The sequence below is a fragment of the Garra rufa genome, chromosome 21, assembly GCF_049309525.1.
Source record: "Garra rufa chromosome 21, GarRuf1.0, whole genome shotgun sequence".
Taxonomy (NCBI): Eukaryota; Metazoa; Chordata; class Actinopteri; order Cypriniformes; family Cyprinidae; genus Garra; species Garra rufa.
This window is the reverse complement of record NC_133381.1, coordinates 4026671-4050478: the sequence shown is the minus strand read 5'-3', so window position 1 is coordinate 4050478 and position 23808 is coordinate 4026671. Positions and strand designations below refer to the sequence as shown.

The following is a 23808-nucleotide window of genomic DNA, read 5'->3' as shown; positions in this document are numbered from 1 at the left end:
ATGTACATTAATTTAAATGTTTTTAAATTTGTGTTTTTTTAAATATATGTCTATTTAAAAAAATTTTACATTTATTTTTAGATCAAATATATGTCTTTATATCTGACTATTTAAATGTATTTCTTTAAATCTACTTATGTAAATTAATTTAAATGTTTTTTATTTATTTTAAAATATTTAAGTCTATTTTAAAAAATGTATTTAAATGTATTTCATCAAATCTTTTTTATTTTAATATATTTAAAAGTATTTATTTAAATTAATCCCTTTAATGTATTTGTTTTCATCTATTTATGTATTTATACATGAATAATAATAATAATAATAAATGTATTTTGTACATTAATTTAAATGTTTAAAAAATGTCTATTTAAAATTGTTTATATACATTTATTTTTAAATCAAATATGTCTTTAAATTGATTATTTAAATGTATTTCTTTATTATATTTATTTAAATCTATTTATGTAAATTAATTTAAATGTTTTTTATTTATTTCAAAATATTTAAGTATATTTAAAACCGTTTATTTAAATGTATTTTTCAAATCTTTTTATTTAAATCTATTTAAAAATATTTTTTAAATTAATTTCTTTAATGTATTTGAGTCTATTTATGTATTCATGCATAAATATTAATTTAATCATAATAATTAATAATAACAATACATTTATTTATGTACATTTATTTCTTTAAATGTATTTTTTAAATCAATTTATTAAAATCTATTCAAATGTGTTTTTAATATTATTTTAATATTTATTTGTATTATATATATAAACATTTAAATGTATTTGTAAACTGTTTAATTAAATTAAATTGTAAGCATTTGTATTTTAATGTATTACTTTAAATGTATTTGATTGAATCTATTTGTGTATGTACATTTATTTAAATGTTTTTATTTATTTTATTTTATTTATATATATTTGATTAACATTATATCTATTTTTTTTAAAAAGTATTTCTTTCATGTTTTTTCCTTTAAATTATTTTCTTTAAATCTATTTAAAAATCTTTCTTTAAGTTGCTTTCTTTAAATTATGTTTATGTATATCTGTATAGATGTATTTACATAAATTATTTGATTTTATTTATTCGTTGATTTTTGAATCCTTATCAAGTAGCCATGAACAATTAAAAAGGTTATGGCAAAATCTTTATTCATTGTTTAAAAAGAGTAGTTTTTTTTTTTTTTTCATTTAAACCAAGTGAAAAAGACCCTTTTTTTTCTTTCAGTTAGCTAAACTTTATAACACGTTATCTGAATAATAACACATCAGAGCCATTTAAATGAATCTCTATCACCTCTTGAGCACTGAGGTTTGTTAGTAAGACAATAAAGCATGTTAATTATATAAAATATGACTGTAATAAGTGTACTGTCGGTCACTTAGCACAAAAAACATCTACTGTACTAAAAGTCTGCTGTGGTAGAAAATGCCCTGAAAGTGAGTCTAGTGTTTGTCTCTCAGATCATTTCAGGCCAGTTTCTGTCGGATAAGAAGATCGGCACCTATGTGGAGGTGGACATGTACGGCCTTCCCACAGACACCATCCGCAAAGAGTTTCGCACGAGGATGGTGATGAACAACGGCCTGAATCCCGTCTACAACGCAGAAGCATTCGTCTTCAGAAAGGTCTTATGTCTTATGCTTTTTTCTCTCTGAAGAGGCGACGTTCTCTTTCTTAATGATTCTTAAATTGTAGCTGAGAATAACGGTGACATAATAACTTCACATCATTATCTAAAAAGCATGAGACGTGAAATTGTATACTGCGCTTTAATTATATCTGCATGAGCTAAATGGAGTAGTTACTATAGAGATCTGCATTATGAAAGGCGTTGAACGTCTAATTATCCACACTACCTTTACAATAAAACTCTGAAGTACAGTAGAAGTCTAGTATAATTCTGCACATCGAGGAGAGACTCAATCCATCTAGAAATGACATTTTAACTGTTAATAGTGACCGTAAGCGCCCAGAATAGGACAATGACTTGCACATTAAATTTTAAATCCTATAATAGGTCATAAAAGGGTTTTGTGTGAGGAAAAACACTCATTTTAAGTGAAGTATTAATACTAGTTTGACCTTTCGGAAAATGATATTTGCAGGTTTAACTGCTGCTGAAATCTTCAGAGAGGTCTTTAGCTGTGATCCAAGCTCTTTTGAAGACACTTGTTTTTGTAGAGATTTAGCAAATTACCTTACAAACAGGCCTTTATACTCTGGTTTTGTGATTTTTATCTTAATATAATTTTATAATTTATATATTTTTTATTTTAATGTAATTTAATTAATTTTTTAAATTTTAATTTTAATTGTATTTGTTCTCCAAGGGTTTGATGATTGTTGAAAAATTATTTCATTGTTCTTTTTTTATGTTTTATTTTATTTTATTTTATTTAGTTTTATTTATTTCATTTAATTATTTTATTTTATTTGTTCTCCAAGGCTTTAGAGATTATCGAACAATTATTTACTTATTTTATATTAATATAATTTCATGGTTTATAATTTTTATTTCTTTGTTTATTATTATGTTTTATTTTATTTTTATATTATAAATTTGTTTTATTTTATTTTTCATTTGTTCTCCAAAGCTTTGGTGATTTTTGAAAATTATTTACTTAATTTAATTTTAATATTTTAATTTTTTTTAAATTTATCATTGTTGTTTCATTGTAAATTGTTATGTTTTTTTTTCACATTTTATTTATTTATTTATTTATTTATTTTTGTTTTCCAAGGCTTTGGCGACTATCGAAAATGATTTACTTATTTTATCTTAATGTAATTTTATAATTTATAATTTTTTATTTTATTGTTCATTATTACGTTTTTTTTTTTCACATTTCATTTTATTTTTTATTTGTTCTCCAAGGCTTTGGTGATTATTGAAAATTATTCACTTATTTATTTCATTTTAATATAATTTTATAATTTATCATTTTTATTTAATTGTTCCTTAATATGTTTTTTTTTTTTTCACATTTTATTTATGTATTTATTTTTGTTTTCCAAGCCTTTGGTGATTTTTGAAAATTATTCACTTGTTTTATTTTAATATAATTTATCATTTTTATTTTATTGTTCATTATTATGTTTTTTTTCACATTTTATTTATTTAATTATTTATTTTAGTTTTCCACGGTTTTGGTGACTATCGAAGATTATTTACTTATTTTATCTTGATATAATTTTATAATTTATTATTTTTAATGTCTGAATTCATTTATTTACATTTGTATTATCATATTTTGGAATGAATTGTAATTTTAAAATGAATAAAGCAAACCTAAATATAAAATGCGAGCAAATATTGAGGTGCAAATTATGGAAAAAAAAATGCATATTTATGCATAAAATGTAAATAAATAATAATAATAGTAATAAATTATATTAAAATAAATAAGTGTAAATATTTCAAAGATATAAAAAAGGGAGGCTTGTTTATTTATTAAACAACAATTTGAGCTTGTATGAATGTTTTAATATGAATCTTTTTAGGGTTAAAATGTCACTAATAATAAAAATAATGATAAAAATATTTTTTAAATAATAAGATCTAAATAAAACAAAAATTATAAGAGTATTTTTTTACAAAAACAAAACTTTCTACAACATGTCACAGAAGTCAGTGTGAATTTCCCACACATTTCTGTGTGAAAATTGTACACTACTTTTGTTTTCAGTGTAGGTCTCTCTCTCTTGTTTTTGCCTTTGAAACTTCTTCCTCTAAGTCAAAACACAAGCACAATAAATAACACACCAGTGCCTCGATCCCACAGGTGATCCTCCCAGACCTCGCCGTGCTGCGTGTGGCAGTGTACGACGACAACAATAAGCTGATAGGACAGCGCATTCTCCCGCTGGATGGACTGCAGTCGGGTTACAGGCACATCTCCCTACGAAACGAGTACAACAAACCCCTGTCTCTGGCAACCATCTTCTGCAACATCGTCCTCAAAACATATGTGCCCGACGGCTTCGGAGGTTAGAGTGCATCCACATCATGAGGCCTTTGTGTAAAAACAAGCATCACTGAGCTTCATCTAAAGTCTCAGGGTTTTCACGCTGTGAGATCTTCTCGTTCCAGCGATCGCAGATGCCCTGTCTGATCCAAAGAAGTTCTTATCGGTCTGTGAGAAGAGAACGGACCAAATGAGAGCCATGGGCATTGAGATGGTGAGCATCTGTATCATTAATGCACACAACCTTGAGAGCTCTCCATTTACTTTGATCAGTTGTTCGTGTACTCGCTGAACTGTACGAATCGACTGCTTTCATTAAACTTTCAGCATTGAAGCGATTCGTTGGAATAGTGTTGCAGCAGCACAAAGACGTTCCTGTTGCTTCTGAGGTTTGATCTTTTATTAAGGCTGTTCACTGAAGCTTTTCAGGTTTCTCTGTCTTGTGCATTTACTCCACTCATATGTTGGCTGCTTGATTTTACGTGGATAAATGTTCGGACACAAGTGTTAAAAAAGGGGGTGAATTTCCAATCTGAATTTCTGTCTAAATCAAATGATTTGTGATACGTGCTCCAAAGTCCAGATCTGAATCAAATGATTCGCAGTTCCGCTCAAATGATTTGCACGCCACGCTCCAAAGTCCCACTCTAAATCAAATGATTCACAAGCTGCACTCTAAAGTCCCGATCTGAATCAAAAGATTTGCAAACATGCTCAGAAGTTCTTATCTAAATTAAATGATTCGTGATCCATGCAGTCAGGTACTGATCTTAATCAAATGATTTGCAGTCTGAATCAAAAGATTTGCGAACATGCTCCAAAGTCCCAATCTGAATCAAATGATTCACGATACACCTTGAAATCCTAATCTGAATCAAATTATTTGCGATACACTTTGAAGTCCCAATCTGAATCAAATGATTTGCGATAAACGAAGTCCCGATCAGATTTAAATGATTAGCCATACACAAAGTTCTGATCTACATCAAATGATTCACAAACCTGCACCAAAGTTCCGATCTGAATCAAATGATTTGCGATACACTTTGAAGTCCCAATCTGAATCAAATGATTCATGATACACTTCGAAGTCCTGATCTGAATCAAATGATTTGCGATACACTTTGAAGTCCCAATCTGAATCAAATGATTCATGATACACTTCGAAGTCCTGATCTGAATCAAATGATTTGCGATACACTTTGAAGTCCCAATCTGAATCAAATGATTCACGATACACTTCGAAGTCCTGATCTGAATCAAATGATTTGCGATACACTTTGAAGTCCCGATCTGAATCAAATGACTCGTGATACACTTTGAAGTCCCAATCTGAATCAAATGATTCACGATGCACTTTGAAGTCCCAATCTGAATCAAATGATTCACGATGCAATTTGAAGTCCCAATCTGAATCAAATGATTCACAATGCACTTTGAAGTCCCGATCTGAATCAAATGTCTCGTGATACACTTTGAAGTCCTGATCTGAATCAAATGATTCACGATACACTTTGAAGTCCCAATCTGAATCAAATGATTCACAATGCACTTTGAAGTCCCAATCTGAATCAAATGATTCACGATGCACTTTGAAGTCCCAATCTGAATCAAATGATTCACGATACACTTTGAAGTCCCAATCTGAATCAAATGATTCACGATGCACTTTGAAGTCCCAATCTGAATCAAATGATTCACGATGCACTTTGAAGTCCTGATCTGAATCAAATGATTCACGATACACTTTGAAGTCCTGATCTGAATCAAATGATTCACGATGCACTTTGAAGTCCCGATCTGAATCAAATGATTCACGATACACTTCGAAGTCCTGATCTGAATCAAATGATTCACGATGCACTTTGAAGTCCCGATCTGAATCAAATGATTCACGATACACTTTGAAGTCCCGATCTGAATCAAATGATTAACGATACACTTTGAAGTCCTGATCTGAATCAAATGATTCATGATACACTTTGAAGTCCTGATCTGAATCAAATGATTCACGATACACTTTGAAGTCCTGATCTGAATCAAATGATTCACAATACACTTTGAAGTCCCAATCTGAATCAAATGATTAACGATACACTTTGAAGTCCCAATCTGAATCAAATTATTTGCAATACGCAAAGTCTCAATGCGATTTAAATGATTCGCTATACACAAAGTTCTGATCTACATCAAATGATTCACAAACCAGCACCGAAGTTCCAATCTGAATCAAATTATTTGCAATACACTTTGAAGTCCCGATCTGAAGTATTCACAACCCTACTCTGAAGTCCTGATCTGAATCAAATGATTCACGATACACTTTGAAGTCCTGATCTGAATCAAATGATTCACGATACACTTTGAAGTCCCAATCTGAATCAAATGATTAACGATACACTTTGAAGTCCTGATCTGAATCAAATGACTCGCGATACCTTTTGAAGTCCCAATCTGAATCAAATGATTAACGATACACTTTGAAGCCCCAATCTGAATCAAATTATTTGCAATACGCAAAGTCTCAATGCGATTTAAATGATTCGCTATACACAAAGTTCTGATCTACATCAAATGATTCACAAACCAGCACCGAAGTTCCAATCTGAATCAAATGATTTGCAATACACTTTGAAGTCCCGATCTGAATTATTCACAACCCCACTCTGAAGTCCCGATCTGAATCAAATGATTTGCGATACACAATTTAAAGTCCAGATCTGAATCAAATGATTTGCGATACACAATTTAAAGTCCAGATCTGAATCAAATGATTTGCGATACATGATTCAATTGGATCGCTTTGAAACGATGCGGTTCAGTATGTGTAGTGGCACACCCTTCGTGCACATCCTTATGTACCACTTTTGCAGCTAGTCTAACAACCAGTATTTGAAATAACGCGAGTAAGACCGAATCTTCATTTAAAAAGAGTTTACTGAAGAAATGCAAAACAAAAATACAAAGGTACAATAGACTCGATATAGCTCGGTCCAAAAACTGTGTTGCTTCCAACATATATAGCTGCAATCTTAAACGTACAAACTAATGACATCATTACGTATTACTGCCGAAAGCCAAAAATTACCAAAAAAGTTCTTTAAATTGTATTAATTATTAAATTATGCATTTTAAATAATACAATCATTATGAATTCTTATTACATTTCAATATCAATTTCCACCATATTTTAACCTTTTTAACTAAATTATCATCACAAATGAATTACACATAACTGGCTCTTACAATACGGTTTAACTGATTCAGAGTTGCGAAAAGCTCTGTTGTGCCCATCACTATGCTTTTTAAAATCATTACAAGTGATGTAAAGTGAAATTTTGAAATAATTTGGTTTGTCTGTTCCTCTTTTTGCATCTTCAGCCATATTTACACGACACTGTCAGCACTACTACGGGCTTATCTCTCTAGTTGTATTACATTCATTCAAATAAGCTAAAAAAAAAGTATGATGTTTACATAAATAAAAAATATTTTCATTCCAAGATAATATCCAAAACAAATACATGAACATATTCAGGTAAGGTAGCTGGTGAACATAAAACATTTAAAATTTCTTCAATGCAAAACCCAGTCATGTATACTCTCCCTCTGTGCTGTGATAGTGCGGTTTGGTGAATCCTGTTGATTTATTTAGTCAGATATCGCCGATGTGCCGAATGATGGATGGATGGGGAATAAGAATCGGAAGATGAATCCGGCGGCGTTGCTGCCACAGAAAGACTCAGAGAGATCGAGAGCAGCGCCAGGACAGAATCCACTCATCTGCTCCAAAGAGGGTAAATATACAAGAAAAACTGTAGAGATCGGCATGCGCATAAACCCAGGCAGTAAACGAGGAATAAAATACACAAATAAGTATAAAGTCATAAAATGAATGTGGAGCAGAGTTGAGTTTAAGTGAGATTACTGGGGTCTTTTTTCAGGGGAAACATCTGAGAAGCAATTGACTTTCCATTTAATCTCATTGTTTCTCTTTTTTTTATTTTCCACACGGATCAAGGGTGTAGGTTTGATTTTAGTGGGGACATAACGGCAGTATCTGCCAATCCGATCACCGATCTTTTTAACGCCTTCTTTTTATCATGTAGAATTATTTATATTGAAACTCCAATCATGATTTTTTTAGGTATTTAATCAGTTATTTAATTTGAGGGGTGGAGCGGAGCATTTTTTAGAAATCTTTTTCAAGAATATATATTTATCTCACCTAAATGTTTGATCATGCAGTGCTTTTTTTCAGAATTGTGCAATTATTGAACAATAGCTTATAAACACCACAAGCCAGATTTCCACAAACACATTTGTGACCCTGGACCACAAAACCAGTCATAAGGTTAAATTTGACAAAACTGAGATTTATACATCATATGAAAGCTCAATAAATAAGCTTTCTATTGATGTATGGTTTGTTAGGATAGGACAATATTTGACTGAGATACATCTATTTGAAATCAGAAATCTGAGGATGCAAAAAAATCAAAAAGACTGAGAAAATCACCTTTAAAGTTGTCCAAATTAGGTTCTTAACAATGCATATTACAAATCAAAAATTACATTTTGATATGTTTACAGTAGGAATTTTACAAAAAATCTTCATGGAACATGAACTTTACTTTATTTCTTAATGATTTTTGGCATAAAAGAAAAATCAAAAATTTTGACCCATGCAATGTATTTTTGGCTATTGCTACAAATATACCCCAGCGACTTAAGACTGGATTTGTGGTCCAGGGTCACATTTATCCATTATTTTGATTTCAAATCCGAACATTGTTATTGAAAATGCTTTTTCAACATTGTGATTTGTTTTTTTACACAGTACAGTCATCTTTCATAGATTAGTTTAAACACAATAAATATAAGCAACACATTATTCAATGCTTTTTACTTTCTATTTACTTCTAGGTGTGCATATTAAGTTGCTCAAGCATATGGCAAAACATTTAAACTGCTTATGTTATCACAAACATTCTAAATTAAAACAGTCAGTTCTACTGCCTTTTCTTTTACGTTTAAATATTTACAAGCAATCCTGTTGTTAATAAAGAACTTTGTTTTCCTACCTTCACAAGTGCCATATATAATTGCCTTGTTTATCTAAAATTGCTTGTTTCCTTTAAACCTAGCCAAAAACGCAAATGCATTTATAAACCAGCAAAAACATGCAAAAAAATTAAAAATCAGGAAGGCGGCCAACACTTTTTCACACCACTGTATATTGGTCTTAAAGATATACCCATTTGAATTATTATCACTTTTAATTTTTTTTTTTTTTTGATATCTTTCAAAATCTATTGCATTTAAAGGGCCAAACTATTTATTTTACAGTTTAATTTGACCAAAGACATTAGTGACGTTTCAGGGGATACCCGAAATATAGGGAAATGCTCAGAAGTGACGAGAGGAGTTAAGATAAGCAATATTCATTTCCAGAAAATTTAGTAAAACTTTAAGTCAACTTTAATAGTCATTTAAATACCTTTACTCAATTATCTAGACTACGAAACTTTGGGAGATTATTTTTTAAATGTCTGTTGTTTGAAATTAGCTTAAAAAAGAAAAATCGATTTTTTTCATTGTTTTTCCACATTATCGGCCATATCTTAAAATATAACATTGCGACTTCCGCTCAATTCGCCACGTCAGGTCACATATGTTGTAATAAATATTTGAGAAATGATTATTGCATCTAGTCGTATTGTTCAATATAGAGTGATAGTCAAACTGACGTGCAGACTGTGATGATTATTTTACTATTGTTGCTTGTCAGATTGTGATATGACTCCAGTGGGATCGTGGGTAAGAGCTCAGACAGACTAAAGACTTTGACACCGACATCAAAAAGCAATCCAAGACTGTCCTACGGCGAAAAAGACATCTTTCACAATCCCTGAAATTCCCAAAGGGAAAATCGTGGCAAAAGTCATACATTATGCGTCCGCCTCTCTCTAACACAAAGCGCACGTCTTATTTCTGAATCAGACAGCTGGATGATTCATTTACATTTGCATTGACATATTTTGTTTGGTGAACCTGTAGATACATCAGTGCTTGCACCTCAGCTGACCATCGATGACCTAAAGCAAACAAAGGTAACGAATTAACGAGGATAGAACATCTGATTTGCATACGATCTTTAGCTGAAATGTTTTTCTAACCTCTCCCCAGACCTACTTGAAGCTCGTCAAGAAGCAGCAGAAGGACGTGAACACTTTGAAGAAAAAGCAGGCAAAGGTGACCGAATGCTTTTGTTTGCTTGAGTTCATTGAATTGATTATGAACACTGTGTGTGTGTGTCGCAGACACCGAAGCCTGTAGGGCAGGAAAACTGACAGCACGGATACAAAGACAGAGCAGAAAACAATCCTGCTTCCTATTTCAGGCCCACGCCGCACTGCAGAGCTCCCACTGCGCTCAAGTGGACAGGACTGTTGCTCAACATGATAAAGAGAAACAAGCGCTGGAGAAGCAGCTCCAGAAAAGCATCCGGAAAGTGAGGTGAATGTGATATTAGGTTTTCATTACACTCACATGTGTTTTTCTCTGCGTGCCGTTTGTAGTCAGGTAGGTGACAAATAACATCTCGCTGAGCTTTTTTAGGGTCCTATGATTTCCGCGATGCGGGGAAAAATGCCCAACTTTTAATGAAATAAATCGAAGTAGGTCAGCACTCTTCAATCAAAATGTGAATTGGACTCGTGTCTGTGAAGATTAAGCCACAAAAAAAATATTTAAATATAGATCCTGCATGTGAATTAATGGCACAGACACGTGGTTTTGTTTACTACACACAGACTGAAGCGTGCTTTAAGGGGCCCTACACACTTAAAAATAAAGGTGCTTCAAAAGGTTCTTCAAGCGATGCCATAGAAGAACCATTTTTTGTTCCACAAAGAACCATTCAGTCAAAGGTGCCATAGAATGGAAAACTGTATTTACCTTGGCATAGTTGAATAATAACAGTTCAGTACATGGACATTAGGGGTGGGAAAAAAAATCGATATTGCAATATATTGTTGTGCTCTCTGTCGCAATAAATAATCGATACACTAACGGCCAATATCGATATTTTATTACAACACAAAATGATTAATTTACCCGTCGTCAGTGTCACTGTCACTACCCAATATCTACCATTCTGTTTGCGGGGGGCGCTGTTCGAGTAAATAGGGGTAAAGTGGCGGAAGCAGCGGCCAGTGAAGAACACAAGTTATCTAACAACAACAGAGAAGAAGCGCAGAAAAAGAGAAGTGAGAAAAATGGCGGAAAATAACGAAAACCAAACAAAGACGCACCCGCTAGTTGAGCATGCTGATCAGTTACGCCTGTTTCACACATACTCCGTCTGCAATGCGTATGCGTTGAGTATTTTTTTCCGCACCCATGTTAACGGATTAGAGCGTTCACACTGCACGCGGTTGCAGTCCAGCAGTACGTCCCAGAAGCGGTGTGCAAGTGCATTCAAGTGCATTGAATAATACGTTGTTTATAAAACGTGTTCTGTGTGAAAGCAAAACGAGTCCGTGCTGCTTCTGCATCGCACACGGACTGCATACGCACTGCAGACGGAGAAAGTGTGAAACAGGCGTTAGTGTTCCTCAAGAAGAATATGCCTTGATGTGACCACTGTCCAGGTTAACATAAAGCACTTTACAGTAACTTACTACTGACGTTTCAGTATCACGGTTTACACATGTTAGTTAATGTTCATGTTGTTTTTTTTAATGTTCAGGCACTTTTATCTGTCTGGCTGTACAGTGTTTACATTTAAGACCAGGAGGCATGTATTATACAAATGCATATTTCTTTGCAGTGTTGAAAATGTTGGCATTAATAAATGCTTAAGACTTCCTTATTATGGGTATTTTTTTCTTTTTCAGTCACATATATCGTGATATATCGTTGATGAAATTTCTTCCAATATATTGAATATCGTAGATATCGCGAATCGTGATATTATCGATATCGTGGGCCACATATCGCCACAGAATTGAATCGTGAGTTACCTGTATCGTCCCACCCCTAATGGACATGACATACCGCGAGTCTCAAACACCATCGTTTCCTCCTCCTTATATGAATCTAGTGTTTGCAAAAGACCACTGAAAAATAGGCTAATCCTAACAAATCATCAGTAGTTCTGCAGCTAGGCTATTGTGAAAAAACAACAGCGAAAATGGCAGATCACAGGAATAAATGTTATGTTCCAGGTTGTGCAGGAGATGTTAAGTGCAGGGATGGTTGGTGTCTGTAACTTACTCAGAAAGGCAAAGAAAACAAATAAGGCGTTCTAATAGAATAAGGTGAGCCACTGAAAGGACAAGGTTAGCTTAATGTTAGCGGTAGCCTGTTACATTACAGTACATAAAATTTCACTTACCACATAAACAGAGATATGGAGAGATGACTACGTCACTCCTGAGCATCACTAACAAGCATCTAAACTTATGTGGTAAGTACTGCTGCTGTAGTATAACGTTACACAGAGAACATGCAACCACAAAAGTGAAATTAAAATGATTGTGCATTCAAAACGCCAGTTTCAATGAACCGCATAATAATAGCGGCTCGAGCTTCGTGATTAAATATATAATTTCCTCCATGTGTGAGCTTCTGAAATGAGCCGCTCTGTGAAACAGCCAATCAGAGCCGAGCTCTCATTATTATTCATGAACCTTCCAAATAAGGCAATAACCTGGGGTTGTAAATGGACCTGTAAAACCGTTTCTGGAGAATATTTGCCCTTTCCTATGTCATATACCTTCTATGTAGATATCAGAGAACAATTTAAAATATTGTATCAATGCATTCTATGGCACCTTTAATAAAGAACCATTTCTTGCTGGCCTTTTTATAATCTGAAGAACCTTATTTGCCACAAAGAGCCTTTTGTGAAACAGAAGGTTTCTTCAGATGTTAAAGGTTCTTTATGGAGCAATTTAGATAAAAAAGTTCTTCTATGGCATTGTGAAGCACCTTGATTTTTAAGAGTGTATTATTTAGGGGTGTGTGATATGACGATTTTTGATTGTGGGCGATTAAAAAGACTCCACGATCTGCTTTATAATAAATATCGTAGTATCGTGCTACAGTCGTGTCAATATACTTTACAACACAACATACATTCACAGTAATAGATGCACGCAGCTCTTAAAGCGACAGAACTAAACATGCTGCTGATTGTCATTAAAGGTACACTTCACCCAAAAATTTAGTCACTCACATGATGTCCCAAATCTCTTTAACTTTTTTATTGTGCTGAACAGTGTTACTTTTAAAAGTCATGCATTACAATATTGAGTTACTTCCTAAAAAAGTAACTATTACGCAATGCGTTGTGTTACTTTTGCGTTACTTTTTAAATCTGGGCAGAGCTTGTTTGTTTGTTTTTAATATAAAAAGTTCTACTTTTGGCAAATGTAAAAGCCTTTTTACACCAAAAGAGAAAAATAAATTGACGTCTGTACAGTAGACCACAGAAGAAAAATGTCAACTCTTCAGCAATAAAAAAAAGGAAAACAACTGTTAGATTATCTTGAGTCGTTTTTGCTTATTAGTATGGATGCATTGGATCATCGAAGGTCGGCAGCAAAGACGTCGGTTAATAAAATGGGATTAAATACATAAAGAATATTTCTCTTATTTAACATATTTAAGTATTGCAGGTTTGCGTTGAATTTCACTGTTTTTATTAATTTTGAGTAATACTGTATTTGTTTTTTTAGTGAGTGAGATTTTTTATTTTTATTTTTGCATGTTCACATTTATTCTAGAACAAAAGTAACTTCTAATTCACAATTTCTCTCAAGATAGGAACAGGAGAGCTTTTAATTTATAAATGTGGGAAAAAGTAACTGGCGTTACTTATTTGAAAAGCAGCAACTACGTGCTCGAACCCCTAATAATAGCATTGGCAAGGCCAACTAAACCCATTACTGATCTGAATCACTTTAGATCGACAGTACATGCTATAAGTCTTGTTTAAACCAAAAGACAAAAGCTAAATGGCACTCGCTCTCATTATGTGTTCATCTTCAGTGACAGTTACAGCCTTGAAATGAGCAGAGACATCGAACGGCAGATCAAGACTCTAACGAGCAATCACAAATCAAAGGTACTGAGTTTTCCATTCACTTCCAGCAACACTAGGAGAGTCTGAGTATTGAAAAAGACACTCTCTCTTTTGTCCCTGTACGCAGGTGAAGGACACGGTCGCCGCTCAGGCGCTCGAATGGGCTGAAATGATCAAATGGCATTCGGCTGAAGAGCAGACCATGAGAGAGCAGCACGTGATTCAGAAATGCGAGACTCTCCGAAAACTCCTGCTGATGGAGCTGGAGCAGCAGACACAGCAACTCACGCTCCTTCATGAAAGGTGAGAGAGACACAGGGCTGGTTTGAAGAAACCACTGAACGTTGAACTTCGGCTGAGTTTAGATGAAAGCTAGTATAGCGTCCTAGAAGGTTTGCAGCTGAGTGTGTTCGTCTTATCATCTCTGGCCTCAGGACAATGACCTGTAGCGCTGGAGGACGTGGATGTCTCTACAAAGACGTTCGTGTCTTTAAAGCTTTCTGCTTTAATGAGTCTAGTAGTTTCGGATGTGTTGGAGAATTTTGTCATGTAATACGCACCTACTGTAATTTGACAACGTTGTGCACAATGTTTTTATGTATTTTAAATTTTTGTTAAAAATTATATTATATTATATTATCTATATTTTCTTTTCTTGGTTTTATTGTGAATGATTTAACAGTGTATTCTAAAGAAAATCATGTTTATATTCATAAACCTTGGGTTTATTATGGGTTTATTAAGTAATTGCACATGATATATTTGTGCATTCATATATATATTAATATTTTATATATATTTTTTAAATAAATGCATTTTATCATTTTTTTAAATAATTAAAGTACATTTCAAGAGAGTAATTTCACCTGATATATTATCACATTTTGTATATACAACATTTTATATATTTACATTTTATATTTTATAAAAAAAATATTATAATTGTATTTGTATAATTGTATATGTATTTTTTTAATAAAATAATATATATTTTATATTTTTATAAATATATATTCATATTATATTATAAAGAATAGCGGGTTTATTAAGTAATTTAACATGATATATTTGTGCACAATTTTTTATAATATATTATATATTTTTCTGGTTTTATTGTTGGTGATTTGTCAGTGCATTCATAATTTTATATTCATAATATTTCATGAATATAATTTATTTGTGCTTTATATACAGTGTATATTTTTTTAGATAATATTTTATATTTTTATAAAAAAATTTATGTAATATTTTTTATTTTATAATAATTAAAGTAAATTAGAGTAATTGCACATAATATATTTGCACATTTTGTGTATACAACATTTTATATTTTTTATTTAAAATATTTATTTATTTGTTTTTTATATTTTTTTCTAAAATAACATATTTTATATTTTTATAAAAATAAATTCATATTATATTATATTATAAAGAATAGGGTTTATTAAGTAATTGAACATGATATATTTGTGCATTTTTGTATTTATTTAAATGTTTTATTTTATTTTAAAAAATATTATATTATATTATATATTTTCTGGTTTTATTGTGGATGATTTGTCAGTGCATTCATAATTTTATATTCATAATCTTTCAAAATTAGTTTAGTAAGTAATTGGACAACATATTTAAACAATTTATATTTTCTTTTTTATATTCCTGGTCTTATTGTGAATGATTTAACAGTGCATTGCAAAGAAAATAATGTTTATATTCATAATCTTTTATCAAAATTACAATATAATATAATGCAACTAAGTGCCACTTTTTAGCACAAACCCCTGCATCTTCAAATGCCACCTGAAACATATTTGGACTAGGCATTATATACACTGCTGTAGGATTGTGCCACATGCATTTAAATGAAATCATCATCATTATTTACCTGGCAAACGCATCTCCTTAAATGCAAACAGTGAGTGCAGGATTCACAGAGGCATCACTGTGTGCCTGATAATAGCAGTTAACTTCTGTGTACATTTTCTATTGATCATGTCAGCAGTGATTCGTCACATGACGGATGTATCCGGGCACATATCCAGATGTGCAGTCGAGCGCACTGTCAGCATTACAGTCCCAGTGACGCACTCAGATCCGGCCTGTATGCTGGAGAATCACTCTGTGTCAGTCTCTGTGATTTTGTGGGCGTGTTTATGGCATTACCTGATTTGCATAATTGCTTTAGTGAATCAGGTCCTGAAACAATGCAGTGCTAAACAGTGCTATTCATTCTGACTGCATTCTCCCTTGTGTGTGTTTCTCATGGGCTCTTGCTCCAAATGGTGTGTGTGTTGTGTTCTCTGTGTTCTTATTGCATATTTTACATTAACTCTATCAAGCGTTTATTATTGTAATTTGACTTTATGGAAAATATATACTGTCTACTCTTGTTGCGGAGCACAACCAAGGTATTATTTCTCACTGTATCAGTCATTTTGTATTGCAGTATTAGTCTATGTCACAAATTAGTGTCTTTTTTGCTGAAAATAAAATAAAAATGGTTTATGTATTTAATAACCATGTGGTAGTGCCTGCCGTATTAAATCTTTAGTAATAAAAAGTGCTTCCAAACATCAGATTGCAAATAACAGTAACACTTTGCAACATCTGTTAACATTGGTTAACTATATTTGTTAGCATGAATTAAGAATAAAAAATACATCTAAAGCATAATCTTAGTAAATGTTAAATTCAAAACATTTACTAATAGATAATTAAAATGAAAACTTGTATTTTTAATATTATTTAATGCACCTGAACTTACAGCCTGCTATAGTTTTGGTTAATATTTTAAATTATTTTATTTTATATCTTTTCTGTTTTCATTTTAATATTTTAGTTCAACTGAGATCATTTAGTCATTTTATTGTGTTTGTGTTTTTTACATTTTGTTATATTTTTTTAATGCCTCTATATTTTTTTTATTAAGTTTTAGTTATAATTTATTTACTTATTTACTTTGTTTACAAAAATGTGAAACGTTGCCTTGGACACTAGCTGAAATAAAATAATAATATTATAATTTGTTTTCCAGTAATATTTGTAAAATATTTTTTGTATTTGTTATTATTTTTTAGTTAACAATAATAATATAATATATAAATACACACATATACAGTATATATTTTGAAAATAGTTACATGTATATTTATTATATTACTATATTTATTTATTTTAAATTGTACATACCTTTTCAAATAAAGGTAATAATAATAATAATAATAATCTGTGTGTATTTATGTGTGTTGTGATTAATCATTTGACAGCACCATATATATGATGCTGTCAAATGATTAATCACAATAATAATAAACTAGTGTTCATCATAAAACAGCATTTTCCTGCTCCTCTTACAGACAGAATAAAGAGATGCGAACCAACCAAGCGAAGACCTCGATGGAGAGCAGCAAAGCCATCAGTCAAGACAAAAGCATAAAGAACAAGGCTGAGAGAGAACGGTAATAATACTTCACTTTAAAACTCACATAACCAGCGTTACTTTGTAGTTGCAATTTCCTCTGTGCTTTTCTTGTATTTTGAGGCATTACTATAAAAAATTCATCCAAACAGAACCATCTTGTGCAATTTCATTCTTATAATTTGTTGTTTTTTAGGGGCAGAGCACCATCTAGATCCATTTATCTGTTTTTCTCTGATTGTACAGGTGAACTCAATGCACTGGAGTTTCCAGCATTTACAGTTTGGTTAAAACTGATAAACTGAGTTTGTAAAAACTTATGTATGATTCACTTCAAATTTGGGTCAGATAATTTTTTAGACCAATCTGAAAAAGTTATTATTTTTGATATACCGAACTGTTTGTGCATCATCAAATTTGACCCTGAGAAATTAAAACCCATCTTTAAAATGTTTAGTTCTTTTTTTAGGTTAAACTTATGCAGTTTGTCTACAATAAAGAGCACACTTTGCTCCATCATTACATCAACCTCCACAAATATAATTTGATTTTTGTAACTTTTTAATTTAAACACCAGTTAATTGTTGATGACGCCAAAGAGGAACTGAGGGTGTGTTTTGGGAACCCTTTGGTATATTGTAATGAAACTTGGTAATTATCATTGCCACTTTGTATTTAGGGTGTGTACAAAATTTCAAGCCAACGCCACCTACTGGTCAAAACTTGGCAAAAATTGTTATTAACTTGAATTCTTCTATTGATTTAATGGATGTTTGTAGACAATTAATTTTCCATTTTGAACCTCTTCATGGAACATTTTTTTATTAATTTTCTAGAAATTGCCTCGTGCCTCAATTCATCATCCAATTACAAATTGCCTCATGTTATCCATCATCAGACAATATATATATATATAATTTTACTACATCAATATATTGATAACACCCAAGAGGAACTGAGTGTGTGTTTTGGGAACGCTTTGGTATATTGCAATGAAACTTAGCAGTTTTCATTGTCACCATCTACTTATGATGTGCACAAAATCTTAAGTCAGCGCCACCTACTGGTCAAAAGTTATAAGCAATAATCTGACTCCACAAATATTGTTTCTAACGGCTTGTTTTTCTGCAGGAGAGTTCGAGAGCTTAACAGCACAAACACAAGGAAGTTTCTTACAGAGAGAAAGAGGGTAATGATTCTAATCCTGTTTGTTTTTTTCAAATGCATGTTTCTAATTATGTAAATTAACATGGGCGTTGATTGACAGCTCGCCATGAAACAGTCAAAGGAGATCGAGCAACTCCAGGCAGCTCAGCGGGAACAACTGGAGAGGCTGGAGAAACACAACGAGGAGGTATTTCACCAACCGTACCTTAATGTTTGGGTCCTTTCTGCTGTGCAGTGCCATGTGAACTCTGTAACCTCTACATGATGAATGTAATCAAGGGTTTATTTCTATAAAAAGGAAAGCAGACTCTGGTCAGACACTCAAACACAAGATGTTCATAAAGAGCCAACTTTATGAGGATGCCAACTTAAAGTTCTTTTTCATACTTTTAATCTACTTTTGATTTGATTAAACAGGATCTATGTTTTAGAGAGGCACAAACCAACGTCATAAAACATCAATGAATTCATCAGATCCATTGATAATACTAATGTTTGTGCTGTTAATTTCCCACCAATTTTTTTTTTTTTTTTTTTTTTTTTAATTTTCCAAAATAATTAACAGATTGAAAAATGATATGAGGACACAGCATGGTTATTAACTAACATAAAAAGCCATTCAAGTAAAAATTAATAATTTTAATTTTATAAAAATAAAAATGTATAATTTATTTTATAAATTATAAAATACTACAATTAGCATAAGATAATAAGAAAAAATATTGTGTAAAATTGTCTATTTGTAATCAGCCTAAATTATTATAGTACTATAACTACAACTAAAACCATTAAAAATTTACTTTGAAAAATAAAATAAGCATTAACTGACATAAAATATTACAAAATCTGACTTATTTCAGCTACATTTCTCGTTTTCATTTAGTGTAACTTGAAGTACTAAAACTAAATAATAATAAAAACTACAAAAAAACAATAAAAATGACATTTAGAAAATAATGACAAACACACAACAAAATTACTAAAAGGTTAACTAAAATTAAAGTAAAAACAGAAAATGCCAAAAGCAAAATCTAATTCAAAATAACTATTACAATATATTAATTATACTAATGTAAGGAAAAACGTATAAATTGATTGTCTACTATATACAATGTTTTAAATGTTATTTCTGAATGAATTACCTTCTAATAAAAAATAGATTACTAATATAGTTCTGTTCTTCAAATATAGGATAAAATACTTCGATAACCTATAATGGTGTGGCATAAAAATACAGTGCACAGCAGAAATGACCCGTTTGAAGATGCATGAACCTGTCATGTGGATTTGATCATCACTCACCATAAATTTTCTTTTGCTCTTTTATTTAGCTGTTGAACTCGTGCTATGCAAAATCACAATGCCAAGGTAGGACTTTATTCTCACAAATCAATTTTACAACGCCTCCCCTTTCCCATGATTCTTTCATTTCTCCCCGTATGAAAGTCCAGTCCATCATGGCTGTGAATTATTGCTCCTCCTTCACACCTTCACAGACTACTGATCAGATAGACGCGGGCAGAGGAAGCCGTGTCGTTCCTCTCGGGTTCTTTGTTTATTTTGCCCGTCAGGAAGCTTGCAATCATCTGGAGATGTCAATGCGTGTACATGCTATAAACCACGCTGTAAAAAAATGCACTGAATACTGATTTTTTTGCCTCGTGTAGCACCAAAGTGAAACTTTTTTCCTCGGTTACTCAGTGTCATGTCATTCCAAACCCATTTGACTTTTTGCTTTCAGCCATGAGAATTATTTAAGAGTGTGCACTCAGTTCTGTCAAGCTCCAAAAAGATAACAAAACAATCTAAAATGTGTCTTTTTGGGATCCACTGCAGAAATTCAAGTCATCAAAGTGACTGAATTTGTGGCAGTAATTTCCAGAATTTTGTGGAAAATTAGCTTTGTTATTTTTTAAAATATAAATAACAGCTTTAAGTATTAACAGTTTTTTTGTGATTATTATGAGGTTAAATGGTGAATTAAGATGCATTGCAAAAAAACGACATTTTGCTGTGTTCCAGTTTTTTTTCCAGAATTGTAAGTTGTTGTGTTTTTTTTTTTTTTTTTTTCAGAATTCTGACTTTCTTTCTCATTTCTTTTCCTATTCTGAGCTTATATCTTGCCATTCTCTGTTTTTCTTGTTTCCAGTATGGAATTTTTTTTTCTTACACAAGAGTTTATATCTAAAAATTTCTGAAAATTGTGCAGAAAAATATCTGAATTGTGATATACAGTCAAAAGAAAGATTTGTAATGTCTGCATTTATTTGATCCAAAGTACAGCAAAAACAGTAAAAGTTTGAAATATTTTTACTATTCAAAATAACTGCTTTCTATTTGAATATATTTTAGAATTAATTAATTTATTCCTGTGTTCAAAGATGCATTTTCAGCATCATTACTCCAGTATTCAGTGTCACATAATCCTTTTGAAATATTGCTAATATGCTGATTTGCTGCTCAATAAACTTTTTATTATTATTACCAATATTACTGTTCAAAAACAGATGAGTACATTTTTTTTAGGATTTTTTTGATGAATAGAAAGATCCAAAGATCAGCATTTGAAATAAAAATATATTTATTATTGGGGGGGGGGGGGGGTTGTTTTGTCTTGTTTCCAGCAAAAATATTTCTAGATAAGTAAAAATGGTTATCTTGTTTTCAGAAAAAAGCAAGTCAAAATTAAGTGCATTTTGCTTGAAATTTGAATTTGCGTACCCCATTGGCAGATTGTTTTGCTTGTTCTAAGCAAAAACTCATCATTTTGACTTTTTCTGAAAACAAGACAATAATTTTAAAGATATTTTGGCTAAAAACAAGACAAAAAATCTAAGTAAGAAAAGCATTTTTTGCAGTGAAATTAATACTTTTATTATCCAAGGATGCTTTAAATTGATCAAAAGTGATAACGATATTTATAATGCTACAAAAATATTTCCTCTGCTGTTCGTCTGAGATTTCTATGCATCAAAGAAACCTAAAAAATTTCTACTCAGCCATTTTCAACATAATAATGCATGTTTTTGAGCAGCAAATCAGAATATCACAATGATTAGCATCATGTGACTGGAGTAACATTTCTAAAAATTCAGCTTTGGAATCACAGGAATAAATTACATTTTAAAATATGTTACAATAGAAAGCAGTTATTTTAAATAGCACAAATATTTCAAAATTGTACTGTTTTTACTCTACTTTGGATCAAATAAATGTAGACTTTGTTAAAAAAGACACTACAAATCTTACTGTTCAAAAACTTTTGACTGGTACTGTATATCGTAATTCAGATATTTTTCTTCACAATTTTGCAGAAATGTTTTATTATAAACTCAGAAAAAAAATTATCCCATGCTGGAAACGAAAAAAAAAAAAAGAGAATCGCAAGGTATAAGCTTAGAATTTTTTCGGAATAAAACTGAGAAAGTAAGTCAGAATTCTGAAAAAAAAAAAAAAAACTCACAATTCTAATAAAAAAAAAAATTTGGAACAATGCAAAATGCAGTTTTTTTGCAATCCATCTTAATTCACCATTTAACCTCATAATAATCACAAAAAGTGTGTTAATACTTAAAGCTATGTTTATTAAAAACATGCATTATGTCAAAATGATGAAATTTTTTTCTTGCAATTCTGAGAAAAAAAAATAGAATTGTTAGATATAAACTTGCAATTCTAAGAAGAAAAGTCAGAATTATGAATTTTTAAATTGCAATTGCGTCTTTTTTATTTTGCGGCAGAAACAAAAAATGTAATTTCTTGCTGTGAAATTATTACTTTTATTATCTAAGGATGCTTTAAATTGATCAGAAGTGATGATAAAGACATATATAATGTTACAAAAGATTTCTATTTCAGATAAATGCTGTTCTGAGCTTTCTATTCATCAAAGAAACCTGAAAAATTTTTAACATAATAATAATGCATGTTTTTGAGCAGCAAATCAGAACATTACAATGATTTCTGAAGCACCATGTGACTAGAGTAACGATGCTAAAAAATTCAGCTTTGAAATCACAGGAATAAATTGCATTTTAAAGTATATTCTAATAGAAAGCAGTTATTTTAAATAGTAAAAATATTTCAAACTTGTACTGTTTTTGCTGTACTTTGGATCAAATAAATGCAGGCTTGGTGAGCAGAAGAAACATTGAAAACATAAAAAATCTTTTTTATCCTGTGGCGTAAACATGCTTCCACAATCACTTAATAATGAGTGTTTGATGAGTGTAAATGATGACAGAAATTGTAATATTTGCATGAACTACTCCAATAGATTTCACATCTGAGCTTATGGCATACTCAGAACTGCCGTTGTTAATCCTAACACTTTTTGTCCGCTGGAGGATTGTTTCAGTTGCTGTTGATTCAAATGCAGTGCATAAATGAGCTGATTTTCCAGCCACGAAAATGCTGTACGTCACATTGCATTTCCACTGTCGTCTGACTAATACAGTGCAGAGTGGCTAAAACACAACGTGACTAACTTCAAAATGTAGTTTGTGTGCCTGCAATATCATCCCTGCAAGAAAGTTAGTTCCCCAGCGCATGTCTCATATCGAGATGTTATTCGATAAACAGGATTTGTGAAATCCAGGGCTTTTTTTTAACCCGGTTCTCTCTGGATAGCATTACCTCTGGAGGCCGTGATGTGATTCTGTGCTAATGTGCTTCACTGTCATTACAGGCCACAGAGACTCTGAGCATGAAGACAGCAGAGAGGACAGAACAGACCGCTGACCAATGAAAGCCACTAAAGCTCTGTATGCACACTATACACATGCTATGTATTGAAGTTTTATGAATGTTGAAAGTTTTATGAATGCACAGATGTTTTAATGATTTGTGGCCAAAGAAAGAAACTGATTGTTATTTTACTTCACCAAGTCCAGCTACTTTAAGGTCAACATGAAATTAAAATGAACTATTTAATGTTTTTTTTAAACATGTGTCTGATCTTATTGTGAATAATTCATTATTAGTACATATTATACTAAAGAATAAATGTATGTTTTTTAAAAAATATAATAACTTGACGGACAATAATTGCTATTCTGGTACGAAATGCCAACTTTTTAACCATCTAATTGATTTATTTTTGTATATTCGTTTAGATATGAAAAGATATTTTGTAAAATGGATTGTAAATG

At 31.5% G+C, this 23808-nt stretch overlaps 1 protein-coding gene across 1 annotated transcript in view; it reads left to right on the top strand.

The window, feature by feature from the left end:
• Positions 1-23544, top strand: part of plcb4a (phospholipase C, beta 4a) — a 59837-nt gene extending 36293 nt beyond the window's left edge. Inside the window, 14 exon segments of the mRNA XM_073827097.1 lie at positions 1476-1640; positions 3798-4002; positions 4106-4194; positions 7636-7777; positions 10041-10093; positions 10170-10235; positions 10384-10499; positions 14040-14115; positions 14201-14376; positions 17430-17531; positions 18623-18680; positions 18759-18845; positions 19990-20026; positions 23346-23544. Coding sequence (XP_073683198.1) covers positions 1476-1640; positions 3798-4002; positions 4106-4194; positions 7636-7777; positions 10041-10093; positions 10170-10235; positions 10384-10499; positions 14040-14115; positions 14201-14376; positions 17430-17531; positions 18623-18680; positions 18759-18845; positions 19990-20026; positions 23346-23398 — 1425 coding nt within the window. The 3' untranslated portion in view covers positions 23399-23544.
• The last annotated feature ends 264 nt before the right edge of the window (positions 23545-23808 follow it).